General features: G+C 50.5%; 1 protein-coding gene across 3 annotated transcripts in view; it reads right to left on the bottom strand.

Moving 5' to 3' along the window:
* Fgd5 (FYVE, RhoGEF and PH domain containing 5) overlaps nt 1–20,232 on the bottom strand; it is a 97,735-nt gene extending 77,503 nt beyond the window's left edge. For 2 of the 3 annotated variants that reach the window (XM_076940131.1, XM_076940132.1), the window contains exons 1-2: nt 20,032–20,232; nt 9,324–11,994 (exon numbers count right to left, since the gene is read on the bottom strand). In XM_076940131.1, coding sequence (XP_076796246.1) covers nt 9,324–11,994; nt 20,032–20,044 — 2,684 coding nt within the window. In that variant the 5' untranslated portion in view covers nt 20,045–20,232. The remainder of the gene's footprint in view (nt 1–9,323; nt 11,995–20,031) is intronic. The other variant, XM_034512230.2, reaches the window with a different exon arrangement.
* Between the last annotated feature and the right edge of the window lie 4,538 nt (nt 20,233–24,770).

Below are 24,770 nucleotides of genomic sequence, written 5' to 3'. Positions count from 1 at the left end.
CCCACACCACTGGGTCGTTGACGACAAACCCCATCGGCCACCTGATGTTCCTGAGTCCCTACACCGAAGAGTTCAGACTCGGAAGAGCTCCGGTCGCTCTTCTCTAAGCCATGGCTGCAGCTGTGGTAGAGCACCATCAAACCACACAGGATGCAGCAGCCGGCCCTGCTGCCACGCATCAATCCCTAGTCATTTGGTTGCTTGTCTTTAGGGTCTTTTTTTTTCTCTGTGGACAATGACAGTGCTGGCTGTCTCTTGCTCTAAACCTTGCACAGCTCCCTACTGCTCACAGCAAACTGTTTCCTGTAGACTTCAACAACATTCCTTTTCAAGACTCTGCCCAGTCTTTTTTTTTTCTCACCACCTTCCCATCCTCTGACAGAGTGGCTGAGCCAACACTACCATCTACAAAGGCATTCAGAGCAACTCACTACTCACTCCAGATTGGATGGAGGAGAGAGACCCGGGATCACCTGCCCCCAGGCAACAGATAGACCCAAGACTTCAGTCCAGACCACGTTACATAGAGCAGAGACCCACTCAGGATGGCAGACACTCTGTGGTAGCTTCAGACTTTCTGCCAACCCGACGGAATGTACATCCCTGATAAAATAATCCTAAGTGTTGGAATGATGGGGACAGCTTTGGACTCTGCGAGCCAGCCTTCTGTTACTGTAATAGATACTTGGGAGCACCAACTTATAAAGACATAGGATTATGCTGGCATAGCTTTGGAAGGTCTAGCCCATGCTTCACTTGGCCCCTTTGCTGTGGTGAGGCAGCAATCACAGGCCTTGTGCAAGATGGAGCAAAGCTGCTGTTAGCTGTGGTTAGAGAGGAGCCTGAGTGCTAGGAGACCTCTCATTGGCCTCACCGCTTCAATTCTCATCACTTGGGGGTAGGGGATAGGCAGGTAGTTCAGTGATTAAAGTGTTCACCACACAAGCCTGACAACCCAAGTTTGGATCCTCAGAACCTATGTCAAAGCTGGATACAGAAGTGCAAACATCTACAATCCCAGCATTCCTGAGGGGAGAAGGCAGGAGAGAATCCCTGGAGGTTCACAGGCCTGTCTATGCAGCAACAGTGAACAAGGAAGGACTCTGTCTCACTTAAGGTGGAAGGTGGAGATGGACACCCAAGGTTAGCCTTTGATCTCTGTATGTATGCTGTGGCACGTGTGCACCCCTCCCCCACACAGGTGTGTATACACACACAACATACACATATATTGCATACAGAGGCAGGCACACACATACACAGAGGCAGGTATACACACAACACACACAGAGGCAGGCACACACAACACACACACACAGAGGCAGGCACACACAATACACAGAGACAGGCACACACAACACACACACAGAGGCAGGCATACACACAACACACACAGAGGCAGGCACACACAACACACACACAGAGGCAGGCACACACACACACAGAGGACAGGCACACACAACACACACACACACAGAGGCAGGCACACACACAACACACAGAGACAGGCACACACAACACACACACACACAGAGACAGGCACACACAACACACACACACACAGAGGCAGGCACACACAACACACACACACAGAGGCAGGCACACACAATACACAGAGACAGGCACACACAACACACACACAGAGGCAGGCATACACACAACACACAGAGGCAGGCACACACATACACAGAGGCAGGCATACACGTAACACACACAGAGGCAGGCACACACACAACACACAGAGACAGGCACACACAACACACACACAGAGGCAGGCATACACACAACACACAGAGTCAGGCACACACAACACACACACAAAGGCAGGCACACACACCACACACACAGAGGCAGGCACACACAACACACACACACACAGAGGCAGGCACACACACAACACACAGAGACAGGCACACACAACACACACACACAGAGGCAGGCACACACACAACACACACAGAGGCAGGCACACACACAACACACAGAGACAGGCACACACAACACACACACACAGAGGCAGACACACACATACACAGAGGCAGGCATACACATAACCACACACAGAGGCAGGCACACACACAACACACAGAGACAGGCACACACAACACACACACACAGAGGCAGACACACACATACACAGAGGCAGGCATACACATAACACACTCAGAGGCAGGCACACACACAACACACAGAGACAGGCACACACAACATACACACAAAGGCAGGCATACACACAACACACACACAGAGGCAGGCACACACACAACACACAGAGACAGGCACACACAACACACACACACAGAGGCAGGCACACACCACACACACAGAGAGACACACATACCACAGAGGCAGGTGCACACACAACACACAGAAGCAGACACACACAAAACACACACAGAGGCAGGCACACACAACACACACACACAGAGGCAGGCACACACTTGTACACATGTGATCCACACAGCTTCCCAATAGCACCAAGCTGAGGACTAAGCCTTGACTGCATAGGGGTCACCACCAATCTAAAGGACAGTAGAGCCTCATGCCCCTGCAGAAATATCTCACCCAGGTAAAACCCAAGGCCCCTGTCTGTCCCAGCCTCACTTGCCCTGTTGCTTCTCACATTCTGGTCTAGCTAGCCTCCCTCCTCCTCAGTCTCGGGATTAAGGGTCTCCATCCCTGCTGTTCCCTCCACCTGGGATGCCCCTTCCTTGAGGACAGCTGACCAGGGCCCTGTTCCTCTCAAACACCACCTCCTCAGAGAAGCCCTCCCTGACTGCCTTGCTGGGAATGTCCCTGGCAGCAGCTACTCTTTATCTAGCATGTAGCTCTCCCCTTTCTCAAAAGCTACCATGGTCTTGCTGGCCTATGGCATGCATGTTTCTGGTCTGACTCTTCTAGGGACAGCCATAGCTCTGCCAGGTGAGACCCCTGTCCGTCTCCCCACTGCTGCCTAGAAGCTCCGACAATGGCAGCAACAGCAAGATACTGGCCGATCACACGAGCTACTTTTCTCTTTGGACAGGTCTGGTGAAGGACAGGCTCATGCCACGGAGCAGGTAGGGACAAGGGAGGAGCACAGAAACGCAGGCTAGAACAAAGCCGCTCTCCTCCTCTGGGGCTCAGCTGGTCACAGCAACCATTCTCCACATTCTACCGAAGGACTCCTACCACAAAATTGTCTACTATTAGACAGAATGGCTGCTGCTCTTCCCACAGGGAAGCCTTGACTTTATGAAGCGAAAATCACGTCGTGATTAACAATCAGGGTTTCATTACATTAAAGAAAAAAAGAAAAAAAAAAAAAACAGAAAGAATGGTTGGGGGTGGGGAGGGAATTAATATCATGCTAGTGATGTTCCAATAAGCGTGTTCCTGATGCAATTTTCTTATTAGGGTCGTTCCCTGTAAATTTTTATTGCATTTAATTAAAAATTATTGCTAAAAGAAACAGCTGCAGATGGTCTTATTTTAAGTCAGAAAATTAAAAACTGAATATTCTCATCAGTCAATTTCAACAAGCCGCACGGCCGCGTGCTCGCACGTGCTGGTCTTGAGATCCTGATGATCTGTATGGCAGTTACAGGTCCCTCCGACGGAATTTAATGAAAGCGCCGCATGAGTTCATTTGTCAAAAGCATAATGATGGTGGAAGACTGCTGAGGTAAACCACGGGAGGAGAAGCGAAGGCCTGCCACGCGGCTCTCAGCACCCTGGGGCCATCAGCAGGAGGCAAGCCTACCCTTGCCCAGGCTACAAAACACCTTTGTTAAAGGGACACAGGGAAGAGCAGGGGCTGCAGCCCTGGTTGTGGATATAAGAGATGGAAATAGCCTGCATCCTACACTACAAGGATGCTGGGGGTGGGGCTGGAGGAGCCTCGCTGGATGCTGTGCTGGACTTCTTGGTCACCCAGCCTGCAGACTCACCTCTTCCGAACTCAGGGTTACTGCTCAGCTCACTCCTTTAACTCTCATGTTAAAGATGTGAGCGCTTATGTTTCCTATCCCTGTCTTCTATGGGAAACAAACACAAGCCTTGTTTATTTGAGACTGGACAGACTTTCAAAGACTCACGAGAGAAGAGAAAGACCAAAGCAAGGACCATCTACCAGACGCCAGAGCTGACTGCTACTTAAGAATGATGGGCTGTTTGTGCTCTGGAGACAGAGATTCACTCCTACCCCTCCCTCACCAAACCGAGCTTTATCTTCATCACCTTGTGAGGGAACCACAGTGACAGCCCAGCCATACTAACAGACCTGTGCTGTATCTCTTTCCTCCAGGTCCCACCTGTCAGCAAAGTGTCAACATCCTGCCTTCCTGCACGAAGCTTCCTGTGGCCTTCCTGTACCCAGAAGTGCTCAGGTCATACAGCTTGTCCGGAAGGTGTCCTCAGCTGTTCCACGTACCCCACCTCACAGCCACATACTTGGCCCTCCAGACTCATGGCTGGTCTCTGCTTTCCCCCGGACTCCCCCATGTTCTTTTTACCATCCTGCTTCTCAACTAAGAGCCACTTGGTAGCTCTCCAGGTACAGATTGCTCTTTCAAGATTGGATACACCGTGATCCTCCTGGGTCTCCCACCCCGTTGCCTCTAATAGTCTCTCTGCCAGCCAGTCCACAGACACTGAGGGCAGGCTTTACTCCACAACCTGGACAGAGCTGAAGGGACTAGGGTCCCACAGGTGTTTGTAACAGGGTGTCCCCACTGGGCCCATGCAGTGCCCTATAGGAACATTGGAGAAAGCACATGTCCGAGTTTGATCCTTACGCCTTTCAACCAGCCCCCTCTATGCATTTTCCATGTCTACTACTGAGGTGACTGTCTTCCAGAGCAGAGGCCTAGAGGCTGCTTCTGAGTGCAAATGGAATGTTTCTTGGTTCTTCTCACCTTTCCTCTGTCCCATATGTAGAAATCTCACTGTTCAGTGCTATCCTTCAAGTCCCTCCTTTTCCCCTGGCCCACCCCTCCCTTGCATGCTACTTAGCATAGGATCTAGTGCAGAACTACTTGCTTCTCACACGGGTACCATTAGCCAGTCAAGGCAACCCCTCCCATGTTATCCCAACCCTCCTCATCCACATGGAGCACAGCAAGGTTCTGCTTGCCACCAGAGCATGACTGGAGCTCTCTGTGACCAAAGGAAGCGGAGAGAATTGAGCCTTATCTCTCAGAACTCCTGTGACTCTTTGCAGACACAAACACATAGGTTTTGCTCCTAAAATTCCCCTGGTAAGCATAACAATCCCCAAAGGTGGCAGACCCCAAAACTAGAGCTGGTTGTCCCTCAGGCATAGGTGGTCACTAGAGGCCAAAAAGAAGCAAGGGAAGTTGTCTGGGGACACTATTAACACATGACTGGCAGCTATAGATAAGTTGCCAGAGGCACTACAAGCCCATGGGCCATCAGAGAGGAACACCCCTCTTCTACATCTTCTGGGGTCCTCTAGACTATCAATAAGGCTAGCACTGGGGATGGGGCCTGAGCACCCTCTCTTCTGCAGGGAGGACCTCAGCAGATGTCAGGTTAGCAATACCATAGAGTGGGGCCTTTTCACTATGGAAAAACAAACAGCAGTACAAACAGTAGCAACAGCCCAGAATGGGAGTCGGGCAGGCCTGGGTTCCAATCTTGGTTTGGTCACTTACTCTCTATGTGACAGAGAACATTCAGAGTTAGTTCAGCAAGCCTCAGTCTTCTCATGAGAAAATGGGGACTGGGGATTCCTGTCTAGTTGCATGCTATAAGTTTATCCCAGCTCTGGCTGGTAAACATGGTAATAGCATGGTAACATGGTAACAATGTAACAGGCACTGGCTCCAGTGCCGTCATGGAATCTTGACCCTTGGCCTTGGCACTGGTGTCAGAGGGCTCTAGATTGGCATTGCCAGCTTGTAACCTGCAGCTCTGAGTCTTGCAGGGGGCACTAGAGCAGAGGAGAACAACACTCTCCAAAGTTCCCCAACCTAAGACCTTGCAATGGAGACAGGAGCGCAATGGAGACAGGAGCGCAATGGCATACATAGGCAGAAAGGATGTGTGTGTGTGTGTGTGTGTGTGTGTGTGTGTGTGTGAGAGAGAGAGAGAGAGAGAGAGAGAGAGAGAGAGAGAGAGAGAGAGAATAGAGAGAAAAAGAGAGAGAGAGACCCCCACAGTGAAGAACCCTGTTTCTCCCTCCAGATGTAGCATCTCTGGAATCAAGTTCAAATCCTACATCCATAAGGTTTGACCTTCATTCACACCACTTAACAGCAGATGTTTGCTGATCGCTTGACTGTAATCGACTCAAGGTTATGAATCGGACTGACTAGCAGCAGGAGAGCCACAGTAACAGGATGGTGTGGCAGAGAAGTCTACACGCGTAGCAGCAGCTATGGTATGAATAGGTCAGTGTCCTCAGAGCAGTGTGTGACAGACTGACAGAGGGAGAAGAGACAGCCAACACTGCAGGAAGAGCAGGGCCGGACCTAGGGAGTGGACACAAAGACACTCACTGTCAAGCTTGGAGCCTTTTAGTGACTTAAAATTTTTCACAGTAAACCTTGAGGACAAGGGACACAGAGGAGCAACCTTCGATGAGGCAGGAGGATGAAGGAAGCAGAGTCATCAACACACAAGAAGCAGGAAGACCAGACAGGCTGAAATGGGACATTTAGGACAAGGTACCAGGCTGCATGCTGGGTCAGATCAGCTTTCTGTTGGCACGGGAAGTACCTGGGAACCGTAATGCTCAGACTGGTCACTTAACAAAACACAGTTCCTTTCCCTCTAGGCTCAAAGGTTCCATGTCACCAAAGAAACCCAGTTCAGCTACTAGCCTGTGAACTACAGGTCCTTGCATGATCTTTCCAGTCCTGCCTCCCTTCAGAGCTCTCAACAATTACCTTGGCTTCTGACCCTCACTCTAAATAAGACATAGGGCAAGAGGAAGTGCCTCCCTTCCACCTGCCTCATCTGCTCCCTAACCCCAGACCCCTAGCTTCCTCTGTGCTCCATATGCCCTCTGCCTCACTCAAAAAACACCCACTTAGGTGAAGCCCCATACCACTCTGGGCCTCTCTCTCACCTGCCCAGGCCTGCTGTGCCTGGAGCAGGGATTTTCTCCTCCGTTTTCATCTGTCTTCTAACAGGAAGTGAAGACAGCTAAACTCTCTGCCTGACTGGCACCGAGAATCACCCAGTCAGGTCCCCAGTGGAACAGAGTCAGAGGGGCCAGAGTAATGGTTCAGAACCCCTCAGGCCAGTGCCTGCAACCTCAGATGTAAGCTAACAAGGAAAGCACCCAGCACAGTACCTAGCACACAGTGAATCAAGACCCAGTACCATTAGCACTTTCTTGGGTATTTTATCCCCTGTTGTGGACTTTTCATTTTTTTATCTGGGGAGGGGAAAGTACTGAAGGCTATATAACCTTTGCATATGGCCAAGTGCCTGCATACCGCACAACCCCATTGGGCACTGTATATACATACTAAGAGGGGAAGGCCCTACCTGTGAGGGTGTAGTATACAGCCTGTACAATCCACCCTGGCACCCCTTAGCATGACTCATGGCAAATTCTTATGTCAGGAGTTAAGAAGTCTGATCCCTAGCATGGGTTTCTCGTAAACCTGTGAGACCCTAGACAACTCCCCTTTCCTCTCTGCCCCTCAGTTTTCTCTTCCATAGCAGGACACAATGACACCTGAAACGTCCTTTGGCAATAAAATTCTGGTTCTGCAGAAGTGTGTTTTAATCTTTAAAAGGCTGTCACCCCAAAGATAAAACCAGCCTTGAGTGAAGACGTGGTGTGAACTGGGGAGGTAGAAATGAGAAACGGGGGATATTGCCTCTGTGACACTCCAAAGAAAAACTTCCGGAGCGGGAGGTGAAGGCACCCACTTTGATCCCAGCACTTAGGAGACAGAGGCAGGCAGATCTCTGAGCTCAAGGCCAGTCTGATCTACCTACTGAGTTCCAAGTCAGCCAGGGCTTCACAGAGAAACCATGACTTGGGAAAACAAAGCAACCCCAAACTTCCTATTATTCAGCAGTCTGAAAACGGGGTGGGGTGGGGGGGTGGGGGGGATGCTGGGAAGTGATGAGTTCCCAGCTGCTATGGAACAGCAAGAACTGGCTAGCTGGACAACCACGCTACACCTGCAGATTTTGCGTTTCAAACATGGTCATGTTTTCACTGGTGCTGAGGCTGAAACAGGGCTGGATCTAATTTGGACCATGTCCCAATTATTAATGAAATAAACCAGTCAGCTTCAGTCTCTACCCCTCTCGCTCTCCACATTAAACTCAGCCCCTCTGCAGTGCTGATGTCTACTTTCATAATTGTAAACAAACCTCTGTGTCATCCAAGAACAGATATAGTCCTCACTTGGCCAGGGTGAACCCAGGTGGGAACCACATGGAATACTCCAGAGAATGAAGCTGGCACACCTTACCAGTCTTCTCCAGGCCAGGGGCAGCCATGGTCTCTTTCTAGCTCCCTTGCAGCTCCCCAGGCACTCCTGGCAGCTGTCACAGGTAGAAGGCAAGGTGGTTTAGTCCCCTGGGCTCCTCTACTAAACTGCAACCATAGGGGACGATCAATCGGTGACTGCCATCAGAGGCCCCAGAGAGGTGCAAGCAGATAGGCTGCTGTGTCCTATCTAGGCTGCATCTATGGTACATAAGGAACAGCCAATCCAGGTAAGCCAAGTGAAGGGCTTTCAGCCAGAGAGAAGGGAAGCAGAAAAACCCCACTATTGTTCAATATCCGCAATGTTCCACTCCCGCCTTCAAAGTGATCCAGTTTTTAAATCAACTTAGACACACCTCCTCAAGACTTCTATTCAGAAATTCAGCTCGAGGCATTGAGAGCTCTTTGGACAGTTTAAATAAATTGTCTTTTCTAGTTCCATGTGTACACAATAAGAAGGTATCAATCAATTAAGGTATTTTCCTGATGGTGAAAGATATTTAGTTTGGCCAGATTCCAGAACCTTCTTGCTTAATCCGTGTGTGTGTGTGTGTGTGTGTGTGTGTGTGTGTGTGTTTGTGTGTGTGTGTGTGAAACCAAGCTCCCTTAGACATGCATGAGAACTGTCCCCTTAATGATCAACATTTTTATATTGTAGTCTCTCACAAAAAAATCTACTTTAGTCTTCCCAAACATGAGCCCCACTTCCCAGGTGAAACGACAGTGGTTCAGGGAGGTAGAGCCACTCACCCCAAGTCACACAGCTAGAAAGAAACAGAGCCGGTAAAGTACGTCCAGCCCACCTGCACGCCTTTGCTGCTTCACACAGGCCCGCACTCTGAGAAAGGACCAGTCACTCACGTACCTCTCAGCTTCCTGCTCAGAACTCTGCTGCTTGCTCTCGAAGGCATTGAAGCTACTCATGTCCACGTAGCCATCACTCTCATTTGCGGTGGACAGAGCTCTACTCTGTTCCTCAAACAGCTTTGTGAAAGTGCCAGTCCTTGCCGGCCTGCGAGGTGGGATCTGGATGTTCTCATAATCCGAGTTCATGGCTGGAATGTTCTCGTAGTCTGAAGTGTCAGCATTGGGGAATGAGATGGACCGTGGCTTGGTGAGGGGCAGAGGCAGAAAGGGCGGCCGGGAGCGGTCTTCGAAGGACTCCACTCTGGACACTGTCCTGCTGAAGGGGACACCTTTCCTCTTGCTGTCCCTGTAGAAGATGAGGGAGGCTGGGGAGTCAGAGGCCCGGAGCTTTCCAGTGCGACACTTGAGCTGCGGTGAGTTGCTGAGGCTTCTTCGGTCCAGTTCCAGGACCCTGGCTGGACCATGGTAGCTAGACTCGGAGGATGACCTGGAAGACGACAGGTTCATGTCCACATGCCCCTTGCTCTCTGTCTTCTTCCTGAACGTCAGCTCCAGGAAGCGTTTGAAGGACGACTTCTTCTTCTTGGAGGCTTTTTCCAGGGTGTCTCCGTCTATCAGGAGTGAGGGTGAGCTTTTAGTGATGGGTTTCTTCGTGATGCAGGCCAAGTCGAAAGGGGGCGGGATGTCAACCACAGAGGACGGTGTGGAGGTGCCACTGGAAGGCAGGTGGCTCCGCTGTGAGAAGCTACCAGAGGAGCCAATGGCGCCGGGCAGAGAGAGGTTGTCCTCTTTCCTCCTCACACGGTGGCTGTCCAGCCCGGCTCCCTCTGGCTCCCGGAACATGGACAGGGGACTCTCCCGGCCTTCTACAGAGAAGGACCTTGGGTAGAGAGTGAACGCTCTGGGCTTGGCCGGCAAGGCCCGGACAGACTCGGGAGGCTTTCCCTCTGGTAATATACCTATTTTCCTCACCTCATCACTAGTATCTCTGATGCCCACAGCTGATGAACAGGCTTCTGGTCCTGTTTCTTCTAGAACAGTTTCTGGAACATGACCAGCCACCTTCCCAGAGTGAGGCCGGGCCCTTGTGGCGATATTCTTCCTATCCACTGGGACCTGCCCCCCCTCAGAGTCTCCTTCCTCCCATGTACTGTACCCACTCAGAGTGCCTGATGCAGCCTGGGTGTCTGACTGTGCTCCCTCTCCAAGGCTCTGCAAGCCAACTCCCATCACATAGGGACTGCTGAGCGCATCATCCACGGCATCCTCACTCTCTGGCACAACCACCACATCAGGGACAGGGGAGTCCTCTCCAGGGCCATCTTGCAGAGAATAATGCTCATTAAGTGTAGGGCCAATACCAGGAACCTCCTCTACACAGATGGGGCACACTGGCTCCTGCTCATTGGCTGACTCATCAAGGGAATAGGTGTTATTGCAGAAGGAGGTGCTCTCTGTTGGAAAAATCTCATAGGGATTCTCTGTGAGTGTGGGTGAGAAATCCTCCTCCACACTGCTGCTCTCAAAAGGAATGATCTGGCAGTTGTCCTCAGCAGGGTCCTCCTGCACATGGTCTCCATCCTCTTCAAGTTCTTCTCCCACTTGCATGGTGGCTGCTGCAGATTCCCTGCTGTCGGTTTCCTCATCACAACTGGGTGGTTCCTCCTGGTCTATCTGATCCTCACCTTCTACAGCATCTGCAGAGTCCTCAAAGACCTCAGGGTTGTCAGTTGCTGCCTCTTGCTCCTGGACATCTGGGGACATATCATTCTCAGGGGATCCCATGCTGGCATCCTCTGTGTCCTGATCAATGTCCTGATTAGGTTTCCCAGGTTCTGGGTTGTTACAGATGTCTTCACAATCCTCTTCTGTCTCCCCAAGAGTCTCAGGATGGTCTGGCTCCCAACAGGGAACTTCAGGGGACTGAGAGCAGACATGTGTGAGAATGACCTCATTGGGGAAGGGCTCCTCTCCATCCCATGGTGCCCCATCCTCACGGCTGTACATGTGATCCTTCACCTCTTCCTCTTCTCCCTCCTCCTCCTCACTCATGGGATGTTCCTCCATACGATTACAATCCTCCTCACTTTCTTCACTGTCTCTGCTTGGTGCCCCTTCATCTGGGGCTGTTGGGGTCCCATCTGTCTCTGGATCATGATCACAGTCTTCTTCATCTTCTAGCGTGTGGCCCATGCCTTCCTCACTGTCTCTATTTGGTGCCTCTTCATCTGGAGCTTCCAGGTCCCCCTCAGTTTCTGTCTGCTCTGTACCATGTTCCTGGACTTCCTCCTCAGACCCCTGCTTCTCAGCAGCCCCGTCCATGGGAGCATCTTCTCTTTGCGGAGACCTGGGGACCATGATGTACTGCTCATCAGACTCCAACTCCAAGCAGTTCAGGGTGGAGTGGTGTCCATCGTACAGGCCCCGGTCCTGACAGAGCAGCCTCCCATTGCTGCACTTGCTGAGGCTGTTGTTCAGGTACACACCAGCACCATACTCACTGGGGCCAGTCAACCTGGGCTTAGGAGCGATGGGGGGTTTGGGGCCCCTGGACATGGAGTTGGGACTGGGAAAACTGTTAGGCCTCTGTGAAGGGGGAAACTTGGCTGGTGGTGTGGAAGGATTGGTGGTAACCTTCGGCTTGGGAGCAAGTGGTGGTTTTGGTGAATCTACAGGGCGAAAACAGAGGGAAAGTGAAGAAACACAATTAACTTATGCTCAAAATCTTTTCACACAGCCTGGTGAAGGAAGAATGGAGAAGATTCCCCATTCTGTGACTTGTCTCAGACCTTCATTCCCTTTCTCACATCCTTGAAATCCTTTAGCAGGGATGGGGATGTAGCCTCACCAATAGAACACCTGCTGTGCATGAAGAAAGCCTTAAATTTGATCCCTAACCCCCAGATGCCTAGAATCCTAGGTCTGGAGAGGTAGAAGCTAGGGGATCAAAAACTCAAGGTCATCCTCAGCAACACAGTAAGTTCAAGGCCAGCCTGGGCTACATGAAATCCTATCTGAAACACAGCAAGTCCTTGACCTAATATTAGCAGTTCATTCTGTGAATGGGGGAACACAGCTTCCTCCATAGTCCAGCTAACAAGGATCAGCTGAACAAAATCCTGTGTACCTTGAACAATGTGCCAAGATCTTTTCATTCATTCACCAGAAACTCCTGATTGAATGATCTCTGTGTGTCCTGTCAACATGAGAAAAAGATGAACTTGACGGTCAGGCTCCCAGGGTCCTCACAGAGCTGGTATTCATCAGCACCCTAACCAAGCCAGCCAGGCCACTGCAGACGAGAAGCTTCCACGGGCCCCAGAGGAAAATTCTTTGGGAAGTTAGAACAATAGAGAGAAAGAGAGAGAGAGAGAGAAAGAGACAGAGAGAGAGAGAGAGAGAGAGAGAGAGAGAGCGAGAGAGAGAGAGCTGCAGCTATGGGATACAATGGTTGAATAGTCATTACGTCATCTGTTCACAAATGACACACCAAGGACATACAACTGAGGAAGTCTGTATATTTCTGAAGTATCCAGCCAGCACCCCCAAATGTCATGGAAGAAAGGAAATGCCATGTGTCAACATGGGTAGCTACAAAAGACTGTGACCCTCATGGATGCTGGGCCACATAGACTGGTAGGTAAAAGGGATGTACAGAGACCACACACATCAGGAGTTAGTCAGGAAGTACTACTGTGACTGGGAGGCCTCCGGGAGAAGGTGAACCCCTGAGAAGTTTTTTTTTGTTTTTGTTTTTGTTTGTTTGTTTTTAGAATAGTGTAGGACACGCTAAGACAAGAAGCAGATCAATGGCACAGTCTCCAAGGTCCAAGTCCCATATTTCTCTTGAGCAGCCAGCAGGGCCAGCTTCCAGGCTTCCCTGCCTGCTCCTCACATCTCTATCCAAATTCCAGCAAAGTGAACTTTTCAGACATATAACTCCATGCTGACACCTTCACTTCAGAGCTGAAGCTTGAGTCCCTACTTCCCTCAGACAGGCCTCATCTCCAGTCTGTCCTTGTTGAAGTCTGGGCATAACGGCAGCTCCAGATGCCAGCCTGGTCCTAAACCAGGAGAAGATGGAACAGAGGACTGGTGTTCTCTAACACATCAAGTCTCTTCTCAGCATTTGAGCCCACTTATATGTTTTAGCAGTTATTACCAGCAGCTCTGATCGAGGACCACAACTATCACTACTTGTGACATTTACAAAGTCTTACTATGTAGCCTAGGCTGGCCTCAAACTCACGTTTCTCCTGCCTCAGTCTCCCGAGTCTGTAAATACAGGTGTATGACACCACCCCCAGCTCCTTACATGTGTTCAACTTGTTCACAGCCATAAAATAAATGTCAGCTGTGGTATCTATACTAAAAACCCCACCTACGCAAGAACCTGAGGCAGGAGGATCATTTGAGCCCAAAGGTTCAGCATCCAGCTGGGATATCTCAGAGAAACCTCATCTTAAAAAACAAAACAAAACAAAAAGTAAAATAGAAATGTGTGAAAGACACTTTAACAATCTAATTTACTCGGCCGGGGCCATGGTGGCAGGGCACACACCACCCAGTGCTCAAAGGTAGACAGATCTCTGTTAGTTCAAAGCCAGCCTGGTCTGTATAGAGAATTCCTGGCCCACAAGGTTACATAGTGAAACCTTGTCTCAAAAACAAATAAACAGCTGGGCAGTGGTGACGCACACCTTTAATCCCAGCACTTGGGAGGCAGAGGCAGGCAGATTTTTGAGTTCGAGGCCAGCCTGGTCTACAGAGTGAATTCCAGGACAGCCTGGGCTACACAGAGAAACCCTGTCTCGAAAAACCAACAAACAAACAAACACAAAAAACAAACCAAATAAACAGCAACAATAACAAAACCACAGTGTATTTTACTGGACTCGGTATATCCAAATACCAAAGGGCATAGTACCTATGCCTGTAATCCCAGAATTTGAGAGGCAGAGGCAAAAGGTTTTTGTGGGAGATAATTCAGCCCAGCTGCAGGCAAAGTTAGAGGTTCTAAACACAGTTGAGCTAACATGGTTGGGAGGTTTGTGTGTGACATGCACTCTCGACAGGGTATTTCTGACGTGTGATGGCTTTATGGGACTGTAACTCCAGTGTGGATCAAGGAGCACCTCCAGTCATTTTGAATGAGCTAGTTGACATTTCTTTCACAGGAAGAGTTTGAAATGGAATCGAGTGTCTCGTTCATAGCCACATGCCTGGGGCTCAGTACTGATTTGGATCTCTCTGTGGTCCTGTCCCACAGGCACCTCAATGCCAGTGTGTGAAACCAAAGTCAGTATCACGATCCGCAAACACCAGGGCACTATCGTGCAGAGGACAAAGTTCCACATTCAAGACCGCACTGACTCTGGGATGCTCATGAATGTCCAACCAGTAGTCTGCTCACCAGTGCAGTCTGTTATGACAGAGTGCAGGAGGAGACTAAAGGCAAGAAAGAGAGAAAAAAGACACCACTATCAAAGGCCTCACCAAAGTTCAACTCTACCCTAGGTCATTGACATCAACCCTCAAGCCTGCCTAGGTGTCAGAATTACCAGAGTTATCAAACCCAGACAATTTCTGGTTTAGAAAAAAAATATTCAGCAACTTAGCATACACGCATACACACACACACACACACACACACACACACACATAAAACCTGAGTTTAACAAGATAAGCTCTGGTCACTGGTCATTGTAGGTAACAGCTAAGCTGGGTTCAAACCCTGACTTGGCTACTTAGGAGCTGTAGAACTGAGCCTCAGTTTTACCATCTGTAAAATGGGGACAACATATAGCTTCCCTTATGGGGTGCTATGAAGACAGAAGATATATACATAAGAGAGAAGTGCCTCCTGTCTGGAATTTGCATGAGAGGAACTGCTCACACAAGAGAGTACCTGTTGCTACAGATTGGGGCATCCTCCCTGCCCTGCCCTGGCCCCACCCTCCCAAGATGAGTGCAGCCCTATCTGGTATACCACTTGATAAGCAGCTGCCAGCTCACAACAGCAAGTGTCAGATGTTGGCATGACTTATTCTTCAGGGGTGGAGACTTTCATTTCTCATCCTTAACAGGTAGCATTTCACACGGACACTATGAGATGTGATCGAGGAACAGACAGGCTGTGAAAAATGACTGTCGCCCTGGCTGCATCGTCCTCACTCCCAACCCATCCTTCATCCAATCAAGCTATTGATCTGTAGGTGCCTGTTCCTTGAAAAAAGGTTATGGTAGGGTCTGAGGCGTGATCCTGCAAGAAAATGCCTTCCACACAGGAGCCCAGGGACTGACAAGCACTCAGTGTCTCTCCTGCATCCAATGGTAAAGTCACAGTGCTTCTACATGTCCCCTCTGACATCAAGAGATGCTGGTCTGGCCTTGAAAACACTTTGACTTGCCCTTCATTGGCAGTTGGCTGGTGTGAGGTCACTTGGCTGGTGCAGAGCAGGCCTGGAGAGAACCTCAGCTCCCTACTTCCAAGTCCAGCCATCCACCCCACTGACTCTCCTCTTTCTCACAGAACATTTCCCCTACAGTGGAACCCCAGGAACCCTGGTGCCAGTGAGAAGGGTAAAGTCTAGGGACACTGAGGCAGAGAAACTAGGGGCAGTTTGTCAGGTGAGGCGTGTGTCAAAATCAGTGTCTGAGTCCGAATAGAGTGTGACTAAGTGACACCAGTCAGTTCCCACTCAAGTCTCTCTACTCCAGATCCGTGGGATGCTATAATCTGTACTCCTATCCTGTGTGGGGCCCTAGTCTAGGGTCTCTAGGCATACCAACAAATCCCTCTGATTTCACAAAGGGGCTGTGAAAGATGTAGAAAAGAAGGGAGATGCTGGGACTCATTAGTACATCCAAAAGACAGGAGGGAAGCCAGCTCTTTGGGGAGGGAAGAGTGGGGAGAAAGAGGGGCGCAGGAGATGAGGCTCAGGGATACCTGAGCTTTCTTTCAGGGGCTTAAGGAGCAGGATGAGCAGGAGGACACATGCATGCAGACAGACAGACAGACAGACAGACAGACTAAACACGATGTAATGGATGGGTGTGGTGAGGGACATTAGGAAGGTTCTCACACTATTCCAGACCAGCCACAGTGATGGAGCCTGGATCAGGCTGGGACAACAAGGAGTCAGACTCCAATGATGAAACAGAACTGAGAGGGATGGTGTGCGCATGGGCAGACGTGGGTGTGGAAGAAAAGAAAAGTTCCCAGATAATGAAATGATAATGAAAAGAAGTTTAAGTCTGAGGACCCAGAAGGGTGACGTCAGGCCAACTTATTTACAACAGCCAAAATGGCCAGGGATGGGAAGGAAGACCCAGGATTTCAGTGTGCACAAGTCCAAGTGAGTTACTTATCAGACACCTAGTGGAGATATCCAACCGGCTCTGGGCTCCAGGGGCAGGCCTGTCACAGGTAGACAGAGTGGGACGTGATGTGAGTCACGGACAGGGAGAAGTGGGACCCAGGAAGGAGTCCTGACCAGCAAAGGAAACTGAGGTGAAGGGAGTGCACAGGGGACAGCCTGGCTTGCTCCTGCCTGCCACCCTGGCAGAGGAAGCGCCTGCTTCCAGGATGGGGTTTGCTATCTTGATGGACATGCTTAAGGACTGGGGTCACAATGAGAGAAAACACAGAGCCAGAGAAGTCAGCAGATGTGACAGTGTGTGCAGAGCCCAGGGACATCAACAACAAGCCTTTAGGGTCGGGTGCATCCCAGTGGCTGAGCTCTGGGGCGTGATGGGTACAGGTGGAGCCAGAGCTGGGATTGTTCCTCTGGGCTCAGCTTAATTTCCTGGTTGTGAACCCAATCATGGATCTGGCTGGTGCACCCTCTGGCTGCCTGAGGGCCTTCTCTTTCCCTGAAGGTAATATGCTCAATCCCAGTCACAGAGCCCACGACGCCTGGTGATTTGCCACACCTGAGGACAGTGCAAAGGCAGAGCACCCCTTTCGTCAAAATGCTAACTAGTGGATGGGCGCAGAAAGAAAGACCATTTTCAATAGCGCCTGATGATACAAATCACTCACAGACGGCTGCTGGTACTAGCTGCTATTTTCTCTCTCGATTTTAATTAAATATCTGTCACTCACACATTCATGCTTGCTGCTCTCTCACAGCCATGCAGGAGTCAGGTTAGACGGAGTCTGGGAAGGAGCCCTGGACAGGGAGCCGGGAGCCTTAGCCTCCATCCCTGGCAAAGACACTAACTGGAGGTGTCTCCTTGGCCAAGTCTCCCCTTCACATGCCTCAGTTTTTCCACCTGTAGAGTAAAGGGCTGGACCCAAAAGTTAATCTCCCCAGCTCTTCCAACTCAGGGGCTTCTTGCAGCATCTTCTGACTCTCCGATATCTGTTCCCAAGTCATTTCCCTGCCATTCCCTCCACCTCCCCTGGAGCAGCACTCATCACCATATGTTGCAAGAACAATTACCTTCCGATTTCACCTTGCAATGCATCTTAATTTAACATCCATTCCTAGGTGCCCGCAGGAAAGTCCAAGCCAAGCCTGCTGGTTTCTAATTAAGCTGCTGTTAAGCTTGTCCAGTGATCCACAACAGGGCACATCCCAGGAAGACAGTGGGAGACAGAGTGGGGAAAGGCCTGGGGTCTGGTACCAGCCCTTCTCCTACAGCTGTGTGTCCTCAGCCACATGCACCCCTATGCCTCTGGAAGCCACTTCTTCCATTCTGGGGAAAGAAAGAACTATCCACCTTTTCGTGGCACTACTTCGAGTTCAAGGAAATTAACAGACACAAAACACTTGACAAAGTCAAGAGGCAAACATCCGCCATGCACCAAGTTGGGCCTGAATTTAAGAACAAAATGGCTCTCAAACTGGATTTTGATCCTGTCTTGGCCCCTGAATGGGTCAGAATAGTTCAATTTCCCATCATCAGGTTGTTGTTGGTGCTAACTAGACTGACAGAAAAAATACATGGTAGTGGTAACTAGTCCATTATAAGTTCCTAGGAAATACAAGTTAGTGTTCAGTGGTTGCTTATGATGGACCCTGTTCTGCTCAATTCATTGTTTGTTAGCATTGACAAGTCTGAGACAGATCTTCATTTGTCAGGTAGATAAACTGAGGGACAGCAGTTAAGAAGCCTGCTCAAGGCCCCATAAGCATGTGGTGGCTCTGAGATCCAGCCCCAGGGAGTCCTGGAGCTATGAGGTATGGAGACAGGGAGGATGGCATCCACCCGTCATCACAGAAGGCTATCACATTGAAAAGGGAATCGTGTCTATAGACACAAATTACAAGACAGCTAGAGCTAAAAGGGCCTGATGGAAAGGCTTCCTGGGGCCAAATCTATGTCTAAATATGTTCCTTTTCCCTCCACCCTCCAGACTCTTAGGAAAGGAGGGCCTGCTCCAGCTTCATGTAGGAAAATACGGGGAAGCTTGGACTGGCTCTCTCCATTGTTACAAAGCTGTTTGGTTAGGAGAGTAGGGAAAGCCAGCCTACCTCTGTCCAGACCACAGCCTTCCCCAGACAGCACTGGGTAGCCAGCCCCTGGGACTGTTCCAGTCCTCTCCACTCCTATACAGTGATTCTCCTCCTTATGCCCCCCAATTCTGTGACCCACATTAATTAGCAGGTGTCCGCACACCAATGCCTGGACACAGGGAGGCGGCTGCCCTACTCCTCAGTCTGTTGTAAAACCAGCCCAGCGTTGCCAGCCGCACCTTGCCCCCAAGACAATGACTTTTCAGTAAAACACTCTTAAAAAGAAAAAGAAAAAGAAACCCTAACTCATCCTGCCCCTCACACGCACACCACCACCACCACTACCACCAGCAACAGCAGTAACAGCAGCAGGATATGGTTCCAAGACAGTCAAAATGGTGGCTTCCTGTTTCTTTGGGGATGTGTGTTGGGAAGTGTGGCATTGGACAGGGTGCTTGGTGAGGAAGGGGTTCCTCTTCTGCTCAATGATAACAGTAAAAGAAAACAGGGCACAACCGCGTGGAGCAGGTAGGTCTCAGGATTACTATCTAGAGCACGCTCATCTTTGAGAACTTTCCTGTGCACAGCAGCTGGGAATCCAGATTCCAGGCACCGCCCATCTGACTGAGGCTCACTTTCTCAATCTGCTAAATGGCACTCCTCGGTAAAGATCGCTACATTTCTTTGAGAACACTTTTGTGTTTCCCCGGAATCCCTGACCTGGTGAAGTCCGATTCACAGACTGAGACGCAAGAGAGGGAGGTGGGTAAGAAGGACACCGATGCTCCTGGGTAAGGAGTAACAGGGCCTCAGACCGGTAGTGGAGCCCGGGCTGAGGGTTTTAAGAGGAGTGCATCTAGGGGAACGGCTCCTGCTTCCTAACTCAACCAAGGAGCTCCCGGTGTCTGATGGCAGAGCGGGGTGTGTCGGGGTGTCGGGCCCTGGAGTGCCAGAACAGACTCTGGCGTCAGCGCCCCAGAGCCAAGTGTGGCTACCAAAGGGTGAACGAGGACCTGCTGGGACCCACAGGACAGAAGGGGAAGGACTGGGCGTGGGGCACGACTAGGTCGCTTTGGAAGGAGGGATGTCCTCGGTTTCTAAAGGACCCTTCCTCGGGGGACAACGGCGGGGTGCGTGGGACAGAACACCCGAACTCTGGGTTGCTAGAGAGGGGAACCTGGGTCCCGCAAGCTCCACTCGCAGAGCCTGCGCCGGAGCGCGGAAGGTGGCGCGGGCTCCTACCTGCTCTGTGCATCTTCCACCGCGGAGCCCGAGGCTGGTCGCTGCGTGCTGTGCGGGTCCGTCTGTCGGAGTCCCACTGCCGCCCAGTCCACCGCACCCGCGCCCGCCCCGGCCCGGCCCGCCCCGGGCGCAGCACTCCGCGGCAAGGCGAGGGGCGCTGGGCGCGGGGCTCGGGTTGGGCGGGGCGTCCGCTCAAGCTCGGGGCTCCAGGCTCCGGCCGCGCCTCCGCCCCCTCCTAGATGTTTCCTCCCGCTCCCGAGAGGAAGGCTTTTTTTTTTTTTTTTTTTTCCTTTTTTTTTTTTTTTTTTTTTTTCTGTGCTGTCAAAGACCGAGGGTCCCGGCGTCTCCACGCACACTTAAAGGGGCCGGGGCTATGATCAAGGAGACCAAAGGAGCTGTACAAGGCTTAGGGACAGAGGCCATCTATCGTTTTATTTTCAGATTTGGATGTTCATTCAGTCTGAGCTAGGCGACCACGGAGCATGATAGACACAAGTTCTCGTCCTCATGGAGCTCAGATGGGGAGGTCGTTGGGGACAGAAGACGAATTAAACCAACAAACCATGGTGAAGCACCCTGGCTGTGAAAACCAGTTGAGGCTCTCCAGCGCCAGAACCCATGGGGATTGTGTGAAATGCGCATTTTCCGGCCCTCACTCAGAATCAGAGCAACTGCCAGGACTTTCTGAAGAAGCCGAAGTCAGAACCCCCGAGCTTCAGAGTATGGCCGTCTAGTCGTCCATCACCTCTTGGAAATGGCTGGAAAGGCCTATCTAGTTGCTGAGGAGGCCCAGTATCTCCTCAGCACTGCCTGGCCACATAGGTGCCTTTGCCCTCAGGGATACCTGTCTGACATCACAGTCCTGCTACTTGGGTCTGGAGCTCAAAGGAGGCCCCTAGTGAGAGGTGTCAACCAAACAAGAGGCAAAGGAGAGAACTTGGTGGGACTTGAAGCATGAAAAGGCATGCCATGCCCTAGAGTGGTCTCTGTTTTCCCTACGGTACAATTAAGAACTGAATTTGAATCTTTCAAATGATCTTTCCATTTCAGAGCTACCACACCAGATACCCATGCCTCTTGCCCTCTGTGGAGAAATACTTTTGACTCTGGAATAGAAAAAATTATGTCTGGGGTCAGCAAGATGGCTCAGTGGGTAAAGAGCTTGCCTCCTAAGCCTGGAAACCAGAGTTCAATCCCTGGACTCCACATAAGTGGAAGGAGAGAACAGATTCCAAAGCTTGTCCCTGGCCTCCACAAGTGGCACCATGGCTTTAGACGCCTTTCCCCACACACATGCTAACATTAAATAGATGATTAATTAAAAGAAAAAAGAGAAAATCTCAGCCTGGATTTCGTTACTAGTTCTTGGTAGATTTGATGGATCTGTGCATGGTGGTTAGCTGGGGGATGGAGGTGATGATGGTGGGAATGATATTCAAAGTGAACGAGGATGTCACTACGAATCAGAAAGGAGAGATAGTGGTTGTACCCCGGTAGAGAAAGTAGGAGTGGTCATGGAAGCCATGGTGAAGATGACTTGTCCTCAGTGTGGGTGGCAGAATAGGTGAGGTGGAGGTGGTGAGCAGGCAAGAGGGGAAGGTGGAGATGGAGCAGGTGATAATGGTGGTGCAAGTGGCAGAGTTGAGGCAGGAAGATGGTGAAGGTGATGATGGAGATGGTGCATGGGACAGAGATGGCTGTGTTTTTCCAGGTGGTGATGGAGGTATTTGGCCAAGTGATGGAGTTAGCAGTGATACAGTAGTAGAGAATGACCATGTGGTGGACGGGGGCAGAGGATGTGGAAGTGGTTAGACTGATAAGAGATGGCAGAGGTGACAGAAAAGGGGGACAGTAGCGTCGGCTAGGGTGAAGAGGGTGTATGTGATAAAGCTGGCGGATGGTAGATTTGCTCAGGTTGACGGAGACAGTATGACAGTATGACGGAGGATGGCTGGGATGGAGATGGTGTGGGGATGGAGGCGTGAAGGTGCTGTGCGTGGTGAAAACGGAGTTGATAGTCCTGGTGGGGATGCTGTAGGGATGGACTGAGGAAGGTGGGGGAGGTGGTGGCAAGGGTGAGGAGATTTGTGTTTGAAGGTGTGTGAAACGGAGTGAGCGGTTGATGCAAAAAGAAAAAAATACAGCTCGTGTTTTTTTTAGAATAAGCAGTAAAATCCTAAGAACATTGCTTCACTGGGTTCAGGAGGGAGACTCAAGTCCAGCCACCTCTACTGTTGATTTTGCTCTGGGGTTTGTAGGGAGAGGTTCAGGGGGGAGCAGGAAAATCCCTGGATGCTTCACTAAGCTAAGTCAGACCCAACACTGTTGGATGTGGGATTTGTGAGCACAGCCCCAAGGCCAGCTGGGAAAACATCACAGGATTCAACTAGTTCACCTGCAGGCAGAGGGTGGTGGGTGCGGAGTGACAAGGTGGGAGGAAAAGACTTGAACTCCTTTGTTTTTCCTCACAGAGAGGAGTTGGATCCCAAGGCCTTTGCAGTGACTTTGCAAGCATCCTGTCAGGGTGATGACTGTGTTGAGCCTTGAGGAATGTGTTCTTCCCAAGAATCCTACAGTGACTGCATCCCATTTCACAAATGGAAAACTGCATCCCTTAAAGTCTGCTCGGGTTCTTTTCTCTTTTTTTAATTTAATTTTTATTTATTTATTTATTTTTATTTTATTTATTTATTTATTTATTTATTTATTTATTTATTTATTTATTTTTTGAGACAGGGTTTCTCTGTGTAGCCCTGGCTGTCCTGGAACTCACTCTGTAGAGCAGGCTGATCTCAGACTCAGAGAGTGGAGTCACCTGTTGTGGGGGATGGGGTTCTATGTTCTTATTATTTGTGCTGTCAGAGAGCATCTGCTGCCTCAGTTACCCTGGAACCCCGGTGTGCATGGAATGCCCGTGGCCTGCCCCAAGGCCTGGCTGGGTAGCCAATCAGAGCAGCCAATGCTTATAGAAGGCCTGCCTTTATAAAACTCTGCCTCCCAAGTGCTGGGATTAAAGGTATGGGCCAATACACCCGACTTCCAGTCAGTTCTTAAATCCTATCCATCCACTGGCTCCTTAGTTGCCTTGTGAGGCCAAGAGTCTGTCCGCACTTTTGTGGAGGAGCTGGGCAGGGAACCAGGGATACCTTGAAGGCAGGTCGCTCAGTCTCCAGCAGACCTCTTCCTGCTCCCTCTTTCTGTTCCTCTTTCCTTCTCTCTCGGTCTCCCTTTCTGAACCTTCTAGTAACAAAGCATCCCAACTCTGCAAGAGTGTCGTATCGTGAGGGGTCCCAGAGGAGCCATCTCTGTGGCTCTGAAACATCTGAGTAACAGGTGTAAGGTCTGAGCTGAGAGATCTGGGTGCAGATGAAACATCTGAGTAACAGTTAGGTATAAGGTCTGAGCTGAGAGATCTGGGTGCAGAAGTAAGTGGGGTGGACACCCAGGGTGTCCTTTGGGTGAGGCCATGGTGATGCTGTGGCTCTGTGCTCAACCCTTCACATCCTGCATCCTCATAGCTGCAGCAAGGGCTAGCTGGAGTTCCCCCCACTGTGTATGTATGGAAGAAACTGAACGCGGAGAAGCCAGGCTGCACCTAGGATGCAGAGCAGGGGTGGAGCTGGATCTAAGTCAGTGTAGCTCCCAGGCTTGTGCCTGCCACTTGCCTACTGCCTCCTCCATTCAAGTCACCTTGGCAGATCAGAGCCAGAATCTTAAGTCCGTCCTCCTTCTTACCCTCCTGGCCTTCTATAAGCATCCCTGATTGCCCACACGCATCCCACGCCCACCAGAGCTCCAGGGTTACTAGTCAGCAGATGCTCTCTGACACAGTGAGAAGAACATAGACCCTCATCCCCCACAGTAGGTGACGTTCAGACCCCACTGTGCCATAATGGCTGCCTGAGCTTCTGAGTCCACTCTTCCTACTGGACTCGTCAAGGTCCCAGGACCCCTTCTTCCAATCAATGCCTCTCTCCTTTACCCCTGTCCCATAGCACTCTCCACAGTAGCAAGCACCTTCTTCTCCTTCTCCTCCTCCTTCTCCTCTTCCTCTTCCTTCTCTTCTTCCTCCTCGTCCTTCTTTAATTTCTTTGGACAATCTAAGACTCATAACATATTAACGGCAGCCTAGAACCTAAGCTTTGAAATCTAGCTGCCTGAGCCACCACCACCTGCAGCTCCCACAATGACAAGTAGGCTGGCTCTAAGGCAGCTTGGGCCATTTTCCATAGATAAGCAAGCACCCAGGTTTTCCATACATAGGAGAGTACCTGTCACCAAGCCTTCCCGGCAGGCAATGGAACCCTTCGGGTGAACCCAGGCCTCTCACTGAGCCTCAGTTTCCCCACAGGAAAATAATATTTGTTGAGGACTTGCTTTGTGAATTCAGTAAACACTCGGTATATCCTAACTTATGCATGCCTTTTAATGACCCCCAAAGGAAGGAACTGTCAGGACTTTGTGTTACACAGGAGGCTATCACAGCACAGAGGGCAAGGCACACAGCTGCTAAGTGGGAAAGCTTGGACCAAAATTCTAGGGATTGCCTTCAAACACCTGGTTCTGACATTGAACCTTCCCTGTCCAGTGCCAAATAAATGATTATGGTCATGAAAATGTCTAGTACATCACTGGTGTTTAATAAATGTGTACAGACAAGACGGAACTGGGAAACAAATGGTAATCATAACACTCGGGGAACAGAAAACAGCATTTATTGAACACCTTTTGTATACTAG

This window comes from Arvicanthis niloticus, chromosome 9, assembly GCF_011762505.2.
Source record: "Arvicanthis niloticus isolate mArvNil1 chromosome 9, mArvNil1.pat.X, whole genome shotgun sequence".
NCBI lineage: Eukaryota > Metazoa > Chordata > Mammalia > Rodentia > Muridae > Arvicanthis > Arvicanthis niloticus.
The sequence above is the reverse complement of the archived record's forward strand: the minus strand, read 5'-3'. Positions and strand labels throughout refer to the sequence as shown.